Here is a 13,094-nt window from a genome sequence, read left to right as displayed (position 1 = left end):
TGGTCTTTAGTACACTACAATCCAATGTTAGAATATTTTATCATTCTCGAAAGATGCTTTATACACATTTGCAGTCATTTCCCCTTCCAGTCCCCAGTCCCAGGCAACCACTAATGTGCTTGCTTTCTTTGTAGATTTGCCTCTTAAAGACATTTCATATAAAGAGAATCCTATGTGGTCTTTTGCATAAGGGTTCTTTCATTTGGCATGTTTGTGAGGTTCATCCATATTCTGTTTTGTTGCTGAATAAAAATGATAGTTTCTTAAAGGTTAGAGTATGGAGTCTAAAATCATATCAGACTTTTTGTATTCTGTTACATAACAATCCACTGATCTGTCTTGTTCTTTGAGTGGTCCCTTTATTCATGCATGATTCTGTACTATCATGCCTTGGTCATTTGGAAAATATTGGGTCACAAAGTTACTTGGATCTTCCAAATGTTAATACACATTTCACTATAAAATGTGAAAAAAAAAAACTAGCATTCATTAATATCACCACCAGTCTCAACAGAAAAGTATGGAAAGGTGTCAAGTTCATAGTAACAGATAAAAGTTGTCTAAAATTCATGTTTGACTTGAAAGGTTAAATTTTATTGTTGGCAACAAATTTTGTCATTTTACTTGAACGGAGGGGTTCCTTTTGTTCATTTTAAAAGAAATACCTCACTGAATAACTATAGTTCATCTGCCAGTTACTTTTTCAGGTAAAACTGGTGTTCCTTGAAAAAAGCAGGTGGTTCAGCTTACAACTCACACAGTCTCACGTGTTCTTTCCCCACCTTTATTTTTAACTGCAAATGTTTGGTAGTGAAGATATTTTTTTCTGCTAGTACAGTTTGTTGCCCCATCTTGATTGACTGCAAAGGTACCTGCAGTTTTATCCACTGTTTCTTTTGCACCATCAGTGCAAATGTTAACACGGTGAAAAAAGCAAAGAAAGCCTTAGTATTATTATAAAAAAAGTTTGACCTCACAGATTCCCAGGGGTACCCAGACCATTTTTTGTTTTTTTTGTTTTTTTTGTTTTTTTTTTTTTGAGACGGAGTCTCACTCTGTTGCCAAGGCTGGAGTGCAGTGGCGCAATCTCGGCTCACTACAACCACCGCCTCCTGGGTTCAAGCGATTCTCCTGCCTCAGCCCTTTGAGTAGCTGGGATTATAGATGCCCACCACCACACCCAGCTAATTTTTGTATGTTTCACCATTTTGGGGAAACATACAGGATTTCACCATTTTGGCCAGACTGGTGTCGAGCTCCTGACCTCAGGTGATCCACCCACCTCGGCCTCCCAAAGGGCTGGGATTGAGAACCACTGTTTTATAGTGTCTTTTGTTTAACCAAATCACTATTGGACTTTGGTGTATTTCCAGATTGTAACAGTAAATTACAGTATTTGTGGAAAAGGTTTACATTGAAGTAATTACAGTGTTGTAATTGGGAGGTATTTGATTAACAGTCAAATATGGAAGAAAACTAAAAAGTACTCAGACACATCACATTTTGGATTGCATTACCCATGTATTTTTTAATTATCCTAAAACAAACTGATTTCTCCTAAGTGCTAAATTTCATATACATAAAATAAACCCTGATGTTTTATTATCTTTCATATTTTTAGTATTCGAGAGTCTGGAAGTTAGGAGGGTATTTGAATTAACTATTTGCTGCATATTGAAAAATGAATGCTTTGTCTTTTTCAGGATGTAGAGTTACTGATGAAATTTTGCATTTAGTGCCAAATAAAGAAACTTTTAGACTCACCCTAAGAGCTGTCAAATTATGGGCAAAACGTAAGTATCCCTAGTCTTCTATGTTTGCATTATAAAATTCTAATTTTCTCTTGCCAGTGTTAGAAGCACATATAGAAACTTTGAATCTAATGATATTGTTGGAGGTTGAGGGCCAATAAACTCTGGAGTAGCTATTTGTTTTTCGGGTACAATGGTTATGGTGTTTTGAAAAGTAGTGTACCTCTTCCTAACTTGGGTAAAAACTAAAAGCCCCTGATTTTTCGTCTTAGGTTCAGTCAGGCAGTCAGAATAATTCAGAAGTTGAAGACTGACACCCTCCCTGTGGGTAGCACCATCTTATATATCTTTGTATTCCCACCCGCAGAGTCTGGTTTTCACTGTAGTAGGTGTTCATTAAGTGAAGAGCCCACAGTGATAACTTTCACTTGTTTTTACCTTATAACACTTTTCTAATAAAGCCTGGAACTGTTACTAGTTTTTATATATGTGTGTGTATATATATAGTTCATATATTTAGGTTCATAAAAATCCGTTTGCTTACCACTGAGCTAGCATAGGACATTCTGTATTATTATTTAAGCACACCTCTGAGATATTGCAGGTTTGGTTCCAGACAACTGCAGTAAAGCAAATTACAACTTTTTTGTTTTGTTTCCCAGTGCATATAAAAGTTACATTTACATTATACTGTAGTCTTTTTTTTTTTTTTTTTTTTTGAGACAGAGTCTCGCTCTGTCGCCCAGGCTGAAGTGCGGTGGTGCAATCTCAGCTCACAGCAACCTCCACCTCCTGGGTTCAAGTGATTCTTCTGCCTCAGCCTCCCAAGTAGCTGGGACTACAGGCACGCACCACCATACCTCGGTAATTTTTTGTATTTTTAGTAGAGGTGGGATGTCACCATGTTTGTCAGGCTGGGCTGGAACTCCTGACCTTGTGATCCGCTGGCCTCGGCCTCCCAAAGTGCTGGGATTACAGGCGTGAGCCATCAAGCCCGGCTCCAAAATGTGTTTCTTAAATGGTAAAACAAGAAGATAACTCCTTGATCCATGGGCTACAGAATAGATGCTGTATTAGCAGATATGAAAATAACTTTAATCTCCTAGTATATGTCCACTAGAGCTCTTGCGTGACTAGGTGCATTGTCAAAGAGCAGTCTTACTTAGAAAGGAATCTTTTTTTTTTCTGAGCAGTAGATCTCACCAATGGGCTTTAAAATACTCATTAAACCATGATGTAAACAGCTGTGCTGTCATCTAACAAGAGAATCACCTACCCTTTGAAGCTTTGAAACCAAGCTTCTCCTCTCTAGCTGTGAAAGTCCTAGATGGCATCTTCTTCCAGTATAAGGCTGTTTCATCTACACTGATAATTTGTTGTTTAGTGTAGCCACCTTCATCAATGATTTTAGCTAGATCTTCTGAATAACTTCCCGCAGCTTCTGCCTCAGCACTTGTTGCACTTTTATGTTGTGGAGATGGCTTCTTTCCTTAAACCTTATGAACCAATCTTTACTAGCTTCAGACTTTTCTTGTGCACCTTCCTCACCTCTCTCAGCCTTCATACAATTGAAGAGAGGTTAGGACTTTGCTCTGGATTAGACTTTGGCCTAAGGAAACTTTGTGTCTTGTTTATCTTTCATCCAGACTATTAAAATTTTCTATTAGCAGCCGGGTGGAGTGGCTCACACCTGTAATCCAGCACTTTGGGAGGCCAGAGCAAGCGGATCATGAGGTCAGGAGTTCGAGATCAGCCTGACCAACATAGTGAAACCCCATCTCTACTAAAAATACAAAATTTAGCTGGGCGTGGTGGCGTGCGCCTGTAATCCCAGCTACTCAGGAAGCTGAGGCAGGAGAATCACTTGAACCTGGGAGGTGGAGGTTGTGGTGAGCTGAGATCTCACCACTGCACTCCAGCCTGGGTGACAGCAAGACCGTCTCAACAACAAAAAAATTTTTTCTATCAGCAATAAGGCAGTTTTACTTTTTTGTCGTTCCTATATTCACTGGAGAATAGCACTTGTAATTTCTGTCAGTAACTTTTCCTTGGCATTCACAACTTGGTTAACTGATTGGCACAAGGAGCATAACTTTCAGACTATCATAGCTTTCAAAATGTGTTTTTCACTGAGCTTAATCTTTTCTAGCTTTTGATTTAAAGTGAGAGACATGTGACTCTTACTTGAACACTTCGAGGCCGTTAAGGGTTCTTAATTGGCCTAATTTAAGTATTGTGTCTCAAGGAATAGGGAGACCTGAGGAGAGGGAGAGAGATGGGTAATGACCAGTTGGTGGAGCATTCAGAACATACACATTAACCAACTAAGTTCACCGTCTTATATGGGCTCAGTCTGTGGTGCCCCAAAACAATTACAATAGTAACATCAACGATCACTGATCACAAGTCACCATAACAGATATAATAATAATGAAAAAGTTTGAAATATTGTGAGAATTACTAAAATGTGACACAGAGACATGAAGTGAGAGCTTATGCTGTTAGAAAAATGTTGCTTACAGATTTGCTCAACTCAGGGTTGCCGCAACCCTTCAATTTGTAAAAAACTCAGTATCTGTGAAGTGTAATAAAGCAAAACACAATAAAACGAGGTATGCCTTTATATTTGTTTTATTTCATTTTATTTTTTTAGACAGGGACTTGCTCTGTCTCATAGGCCAGAATGCAGTGGTGTAATCATAGCTTACCACAGCCTCGACCTGCTGGGCCCAAGCAATACTTCCACTGTAGCCTCCTGAGTAGCTGGGACTACAGGCATATGCCACCATGCCCGGCGAATTTTTTTGTTTGTTTGCTTTTATTTTTGTTTTTGTTTTTTTTTTTGAGACAGAGTCCTGCTCTGTTGCCCAGGCTGGAGCGCAGTGGCACGATCTTGGCTCACTGCAAGCTCCACCTCCCGGGTTCACGCCGTTCTCCTGCCTCAGCCTCCCAAGTCTGTCTCTTATACACATCTAGATGTGTATAAGAGACAGCTGCTCGCCTCAGCCTCCCAAAGTGCTGGGATTACAGGCGTGAGCTACCACGCCTGGCTAATTTTTTTTTTTTTAAGCAGAGACGAGGTGTTGCTATGTTACCTAGGCTAGTCTCAAGCTCCTGAGCTCAACCAGTCCTGCCTTGGCCTCCCAAAGTAATGGGATTACAGGTGTGAGCCACAGTACCTGGCTGAGCATGACAGTTAAAAGTTTCTTTTTGGGGTGCTGAAAACATTCTAGAATTGATCATGTTGATGATTGCACAACTCTATACTAAAAACCATTGAATTGTGTACTTTAAATGGACGAATCTTATGTTATGTGAATTACATCTCAATAAAGCTGTTACAAGTTTAAAAATAGCAACACATGGCTTGTGGCTACCATATTGGACAGTGCAGGTCTAACAAGATATTAAGCAAGTAGAATTTGTCCTTGGGCTCAAGTGTCTTGTATAGTTAAAATTTGCCCTGATGGGATAACATGAACAATTTGCCCTTCCTTAAAGATTAAATGCCATGTTTTGTCCATTAGATGCATATTTTTCATGTTTACCATGTCTGAAATTGGTATTTTGTAGGTGTTCTTCTTTTGCTCGCTTGGCGGGACGTAATACAGATAGCTATATGAGAATCGGTCATGACAGCCATGGTGGTGCACCCCTGTAGTTATAGCTGCTCGAGAGGCTGAGGTGGAGGATCAGTTGAGCCCGGGAGTTTGAGGCTACAGTGAGTTATGATTGTGCCAGTTCAGTCTGGGTGACAGAGTGAGAAGCCATCTCTTAAGAAAAAAAAATCATAGAAATGAGTAATATCAGTGGTGTATTCTACTTTATGGAGAGGTATCCAAATTCTGTGAAATACTGAAGTCTTCAGCTTTACACTTGATTTTAAAATACCCATGAATGTGATTATTAATTAAATAGTCATTCTTCCCCATTGTCTCTTCACATATCTCCTTCCTTTCATTTTTCTCTCAATCATAAATACTGAAAAATGGGGAATTTCAATGTAATATCAGTGGAGCCCAGTTGAGCAGTTGGAACTGAGGCAAAGAATGGAGGTGTCTATATTAGAAGGGAAAGTAAGGAGGGTAAGATTAGCAACTTACGGTTTGCTAATTAGACTATAGGCCTTATGTGAAGGTCTGCTTATCAGTTTTAATGTTTTGTTTATAGGGGAAAATTTCTAACCAACCGTCTTATGAATACAGTTACCTTGTTGAATGTCACGGATATTCATTCACCTTGTAGAGAGCAGAAAAAATAAAAAGAATGTCACAGATAGTAGGTCCTAATAGTAATTAGCAAATATGTTGATTTTCTAGGACGTGGTATTTATTCCAACATGCTAGGATTCCTTGGTGGTGTCTCCTGGGCAATGCTAGTTGCAAGAACTTGCCAATTGTATCCAAATGCAGCAGCATCTACTTTAGTTCATAAGTTCTTTTTAGTTTTTTCCAAGTGGTAAGTATTTATATGTGTTCTTTGACTGTTTACTAACCTCTACCTATATGTAAGTTTGTTTGGACATATAAGAACTATACATAGACCTTTTCTGTTGTTTTACATTCCTTTGTAAAGGTAAAAATATAAAACATCAAATTTGAGGCAATGATGGGACATCCAGTTGTCGCCTTCTTCAGGGATTTGTAAATGTGGGCCCTTAACTAGGGAGAGCAGTTAAAATAAGTTTGGCTTTGCAAATTACTAGTTATGTAGAGGTTGTTTAAGCTTTCCTCATTTGTAAAACAGAGATGATAATCACCTTGATTTATTAGTATTTTCAGTAAATGTTAGCCGTTGCTGTTACTGAATTATCACAATTAAATCCATGAAAGCAAATGAGAAGGAAGTGAAAGATTCAGGTGCAAATTAGTTACAGTTAATGAAAAGTAATGTTTACCCTTTCAGAGAACACTGCATTAAAATGAGCAGCCTTTCCTTTGTATACCTTCTTACCTTCTTCCTTAGCCCATTTCTTCTTCTTCTTTTTTTTTTTAATTGAGACAGGGTCTCACTCTGTTGCCCAGGCTAGAGTGCATGCATCTCAGCTCACTGCAGCCTCTGCCTCCTGGGTTCAAGTGATCCTCCCACCTCAGCCTCATGAGAAGCTGGGACTATAAGCATGCGCCGGTAGGCATGGCTAATTTTTGGATTTTTAGTAGAGACAGGGTTTCTCCATGATGCCCAGGGTGGTCTCAAACTCCTGAGCTCAAGTGATCTGCCTGCCTCAGCTTCCCACAGTGCTGGGATTACAGGTGTGAGCCACCACGCTCAGCCTTTTTTTCCCCCTTAATACCAAATACCCAGAACATTCGCTCTAGAAGGTTAGAACAATCTAATAATTATGAGGTTTCATGTGGTACCTGAAGTGAGATCATGTGTAAGTTAATTTGCCTTATTCATGTCAGGGAATGGCCAAATCCTGTGCTGCTGAAGCAACCAGAAGAAAGCAATTTGAATTTGCCTGTCTGGGATCCTCGGGTATGTGATTTATGATGGAGTTTCTGTAAACCTTTTAAGGAAAAGGACATTTCTCTAAATTACAGTCTAGTTAAAGATAGTTCCTCTTGTCTCTGTTCTTATCTTCTGTAGACTATTGTCCTCTTGCTCCTTCTGCTGTGGTTTTTGTTTTGTTTTTTGTTTTTTGTGCAGATGATTTGGATCACTGATGCTGATCCAAATGTTATGTCATTAAAAATCGCCCATGTAAGATGAGTGGGTGTCTCAAGGGCAGTGTCATAATCCATTGTGGAAAAACTGTCTCAAAAATAATTGGTTACTTGGCTGGGCGCAATGGTTCACGCCTGTAATCCCAGCATTTTGGGAGGCCCAGGTGGGTGGGTCACCTGAGATCAGGAGTTCGAGACCAGCCTGGCCAACGTGGTGAAACCCCCTCTCTACTGAAAATACAAAATATTAGCCGGGCATGGTGGTGCACACCTGTAGTCCCAGCTACTCTGGAGGCTGAGGCACGAGAATCGCCTGAACCCCAGAGGCAGAGGTTGCAGTGAGCCAAGATTGTGCCACTGCACTCCAGCCTGGGTGAGTTAAGACTTCGTCTCAGAAAAAAAAGTAATTGGTTACTAATAATAAAGTACTAAAGTATAATAAAAGATTTACTTTGAGATACAATTTAAAGCAGATTCATTGTTCCAAGATAGCATAATTCTCACATATCTTGCATTTTAATTTGCTTTTAGAGTGAGTGCTCATTCCTCTCGGTAACCAAGGGGAAGTCATCCATTGAGTGGGTGGTGAAAAAGGATTGAGAACCATGAAACCAGATAATGCTTTTGTAGTTATAATACTGTATTTCCTTGATTATAAGAGATCATTGTTTATAAGATGCACATCAATTTAACAGCTTTTCTGAGGAAAAATACACTTCTGCAGTATTTCCTTTGACTTTGACTATCAGACATATCCAACTTCAAAAATAAATGTAGTTGGGGAGGGAAAATGTACTTCTTAAACTTGAGGAAATGTAGTATTAAATTTATATTTCATATTCTTCAGACTTTTGGGGAAATGAAGTGAGGACAACTGAAATAGGAGAATAGATCAGTTATTCTGCTTCTAATTTCACAGGTAAATCCATCAGATAGGTATCATCTCATGCCCATAATCACCCCTGCCTACCCACAACAGAATTCTACGTATAATGTGTCCACATCAACTCGAACAGTAATGGTAGAAGAATTTAAACAAGGTAAACATGTAGCCCTGTTGCCCTTTACATATTCCCACAAGTTTTAGGTTGGCAGTTTTTATTCTCTGTTGTAGCTATGGATTGACAGTTAGAGTTATACCTGTTCTTTCTAAATTAGAAACTCTTTCAAGTATGGTTATTTTGTGTTTTAGTAATGAGTTTTCAAAAGTATATGATAATATTAAGGCCAAAAATGGAGCCAGCCCAATCTGGTTGAACCTAATTTTTTGTGTTCTAAGAAACAACATAATGTATGTTTATATTTTGTTACTCAAGAATTGGGTGGGCTGGGCGTGGTGGCTCACGCCTATAATCCCAGCACTTTGGGAGGCTGAGGCGAGCAGATCACCCGAGGTCGGGAGTTTAAGACCAGCGTAGCCAACATGGTGAAACCCTGTCTCTACTAAAAATACGAAAATTAGCCGACATGGTGGTGGGCACCTGTAATTCCAGCTACTCAGGAGGCTGAGGCAGGAGAATCGCTTGAACCTGGGAGGTAGAGGTTGCAGTGAGCCAAGATAGAGCCACCACACTCCAGCCTGGGTGACAGAGTGAGACACTGTCTCAAAAAAAGAAAAAAAATAATAATAATTTGGTGTGGTGGAGTTTGAGATTTTGCAGTAGTAGGGTGATTTAAGAGCTGGTCCCTTTTCAAAATCCTTTTTTTTTTTTTTTTTTTTTTTTTTTTAAATTTAGGTCTTGCAGTCACAGATGAAATTCTCCAAGGCAAATCAGATTGGTCCAAACTACTTGAGCCACCAAATTTCTTTCAAAAGTATAGGTATGTGAAATTTTGTATTTTGTATGTATGTGATTTTTTTTTTAAGAAGAATGTTAAACATAGTTAATATATGGTAGGTGACAGCTCTTTTATTTCTTAAGCAAGACAGAATAGATGAACAAAAATCCTAAGAGATAAGAGTGTTTCTTTATTCTAGTAGTATCTAATCCAGTATTAGTGACTTTTTAGAGTGAATTGTTTTTTACTTGTGGGACCTAGAATTAATTTTGTGAAAATCAGAGCACATTTAATTTTCATAAACTGTGTGCCTTTATTAGCTCATTTGTTCAATGAGAGGGAGGGAGAAAAGGGGATGATTAAAAAGCAGGCCGTAACAATTTTTCTGGCTTTTTTTTCTGATTGTTGCTGAAAATTCTTCAGACATTATATAGTATTGACTGCCAGCGCATCAACAGAAGAAAACCATCTAGAGTGGTAAGACTTCTATTTCAAGTTTTCTACCTACTGTGTGGTGATAGTAACTTATTTATATGGTGCTTTACCATTTATAAAGTACTTTCTTGCTTGATTTTCAAAATTATTATATCTTTTTTTTTTCTGAGACAGAGTCTCGGTTGTCCAGGCTGGAGTGCAGTGTCGCGATCTCAGTTTTGCCATGTTAGTCAGGCTGGTCTCGAGCTCCTGACCTCAGGTGATCTGCCCACCTCAGCCTCCCAAAGTGCTGGGATTATAGGCCTTAGCCACCTCTCCGGGCCTTTTTTTTTCTTTTTTTCTTCTTTTTTTTTTGAGAAGGAGTCTCCCTCTGTCACCCAGACTGGAGTGTAGTGGCATAATCTCGGCTCACTGCAACGTCCGCCTCCTGGGTTCAAGTGATTCTCCTGCCTTAGCCTCCTGAGTAGCTGGGACTGCAGGTGCGCACTACCATGCCCTGTGCCTAATTTTGTATTTTTAGTAGAGACGGGGTTTCACCGTGTTGGCCAGGCTGGTCTCGAACTCCTGACCTCAAGTGATCTGTAAAATTACTATATCTTACTGGTGATTGTTGTGCATCACCGTGGAGCTTCAGTGTTTAAAATATGCCATCAAATTAATGTTTCAGAATCAGGAGGGACATGAGCAAAAGATACATGTATAGATTTTGCTTCTTGTTGCTTCTCGGAGTCAGATTTAAGCAAAATTTTGAGCTAGTTTGGATGATTCTGATAGCACCGTCTAAGTTTTTCTTTTCTCTTTCTTTTCTTTTTTTTTTTTTTTTTTTTTTTTTTGAGACAGAGTCTCGCTGTGTCACTCAAGCTGGAATGCAGTGGCGTGATCTTGGCTCACTGCAGCCTCTACCTCCTGGGTTCAAGCAATTCTCTGCCTCAGCCTCCAGAGTAGCTGGGATTACAAGCACCCACCACCACACCCGGCTATTTTTAGTAGAGATGGGGTTTCACCATCTTGGCCAGGCTGGTCTTGAACTCCTGACCTCATGATCCACCCACCTCAGCCTCTTAAAGTGCTGGGATTACAGGCGTGAGCTACCACACCTGGCCTAAGTTTTTCATTTTTGCCATCATGTTTACCTCCAACAAAACTCAATAGAAAAGACATTTTGTATATCCTTTTAATTTAGGAGATAATGGCTTAAATCATTCAGATTAAGCTTCTGTCAATAGGTAGGAGATATTTGTGGCCAAGAAGTAGTGTGTTCTTTCTAGTGCATCTAAATTTATCCCTTCTGCCTCCCATATATTCACATCCTTGGCTCTATCAGACGGAAGCTATTAGACCACCAGAGATGGTTGTACTTTCCTTGGGTCTGACTTCTGGAAAAGCAAAACAGCAGTACTGTTTTATTTTTGCTTCAAGAGTTTAATCCTTATTTCATTGATAATTAAAGGGACTCTGAAAATAGTCCTGACACTGAAACAGTATTTTGTTTGTATAGATCAGGAGTCAGAAAATAGGGTCTAGGCCAAATTCAGTCTGCCACCTATGTTTATAAAGTTTTATTGGAACACAGCCATGTTTCTTCATTTACGTATTATCTATGGTTGCTTCTGTGCTTGACAGCAAAGTTGAATAGGTGTAACAAAGACTGTATGGCCCAGAAACCCTAAAATTTACTATTTAGCCCTTTACAGAAAAAGTTTGCCAACCTGTCGTTTAGATGACACTGGAATAACACAGATTTTTGTAGATTCACTGTTAAAACACACACAATTATAATGTATAAGCTTTTGCTGATGTTTTTAAAAAACTTAAAATGTTCTTGTAATTATTCTAATTCATAAGTCATTAATAAGTAAGCTGCCATTGGTCACATTTCTTAAGTGAGATAGAAATGAAATTGCAGAAATCTGATGAAACTTACTGTATTTTGATAGTATCTGATACAAATTTAGTGAATTCTTTTTTTTTTTTTTCTTTGAGATGGAGTCTTGCTCTGTCGCCCAGACTGGAGTGCAGTGGCGCGATCTCAGCTCGCTGCAAGCTCCGCCTCCCGGGTTCATGCTATTCTCCTGCCTCAGCCTCCCGAGTAGCTGAGACTACAGGTGCCCGCCACCTTGCCCGGCTAATTTTTTGTATTTCTGGTAGAGACGGGGTTTCACCATGTTAGCCAGGATGGTCTCGATCTCCTGACCTCGTGATCCACCCGCCTTGGCCTCCCAAAGTGCTGGGATTACAGGCGTTGGCCACCTCACCCAGCCCGTGAATTCTGTTTTAAATGCAAAGTCTAGCTGATTGTTTCACATATTATGTGCCAATATTAGTTTCATTGTTTAAACTTATCTTAGCCTGAGGATTTATTTATTTATTTTTTAGAGATGAGTCTCAGTGTCACCTAGTTTGGAGTATAGTGGTGTGATCATACTGCAGCCTCAAACTCCTGGGTTCAAGCAATGCCTCCTGCCTCAGCTCCCCAAGTAGCTGGGGCCTGCAGGCCCATGCCACCATGCCTGGCTGATTTTTTTTTTTTTTTTTAATCTTATATGGATGGAGTCTCACTTTGTTGCCCCAGGTGATCTCGAACTCCTAGCTTCATGTGATCCTCCTGCCTCAGCTTCCCAAAGTGCTGGGATTAACAAGCATGGGCCTAGCCTAGCCTTAGGTTTGAGACACAAGATTTGAAGGTAGAAAAAGATTCAGGACTAGATTAACCAGTAGTTTTTGTTCATGCCCTAAGCCATGACTGTTTTATAGTCTTAACTAAAGCAAGGTATTTTAGATTCAGGAATGCATTAAATAGATTAGTTCTTCTATTAAAAAAAAGAACACACAGAAATCTACTAACTTGTCATTTACTACAATGGCATTTTAAATGGGGTTCCTGATATATTAGGCTGAAATTTTTAAATGAACTTGTAAAGATTCATAGCTAATATGCTGTTTGGTTTACTTGAGTATAGCTTTCATATTTAAAGTTGACAATAGTGTTTACAATGGCATTTAAAATGGGGTTCCTAATATATTGAGCTGAAATTTTTATTTTATTTATTTATTTATTTATTTATTTAGAGATGGAACCTCACTCTGTCACCCAGGCTGGAGTGCAGTGGGGTGATCTTAGCTCACTGCAACCTCCACCTCCCAGCTTCAAGCAATTCTCCTGCCTCAGCCTCCGGAGTAGCTGGGAATGTAGGTGTGCGCCACCATACTCAGCTAATTTTTTTTTTTTTTTTTTTGTATTTTTAGTAAAGACAAGGTTTTACCATGTTGGCCAGGCTGGTCTCGAACTCCTGACCTCAGGTGATCCACCTACCTCAGCCTTCCAAAGTACTGGGATTACAAGCATGAGCCACTGCACCTGGCCTGATTTTTTTTTTTTTTGAAATGGAGTCTTGCTCTGTTGCCCCAGCTGGAGTGCAATGGCGTGATCTCAGCTCACTGCAGCCTCCACCTCCCAGGTTCA

General features: G+C 39.5%; 1 protein-coding gene across 1 annotated transcript in view; it reads left to right on the top strand.

Annotated features, from left to right (window-relative positions):
• The window catches only part of PAPOLG (poly(A) polymerase gamma), a 42,789-nt gene that overhangs the window by 17,786 nt on the left and 11,909 nt on the right, over nucleotides 1–13,094 (top strand). Inside the window, exons 8-13 of the mRNA XM_011997783.1 lie at nucleotides 1,704–1,793; nucleotides 6,071–6,209; nucleotides 7,157–7,229; nucleotides 8,337–8,457; nucleotides 9,154–9,238; nucleotides 9,620–9,673. Coding sequence (XP_011853173.1) covers nucleotides 1,704–1,793; nucleotides 6,071–6,209; nucleotides 7,157–7,229; nucleotides 8,337–8,457; nucleotides 9,154–9,238; nucleotides 9,620–9,673 — 562 coding nt within the window. The remainder of the gene's footprint in view (nucleotides 1–1,703; nucleotides 1,794–6,070; nucleotides 6,210–7,156; nucleotides 7,230–8,336; nucleotides 8,458–9,153; nucleotides 9,239–9,619; nucleotides 9,674–13,094) is intronic.

This window comes from Mandrillus leucophaeus, unplaced genomic scaffold (genome assembly GCF_000951045.1).
Source record: "Mandrillus leucophaeus isolate KB7577 unplaced genomic scaffold, Mleu.le_1.0 Scaffold547, whole genome shotgun sequence".
Taxonomy (NCBI): domain Eukaryota; kingdom Metazoa; phylum Chordata; class Mammalia; order Primates; family Cercopithecidae; genus Mandrillus; species Mandrillus leucophaeus.
This window is presented reverse-complemented; position numbering and strand designations above follow the sequence as displayed.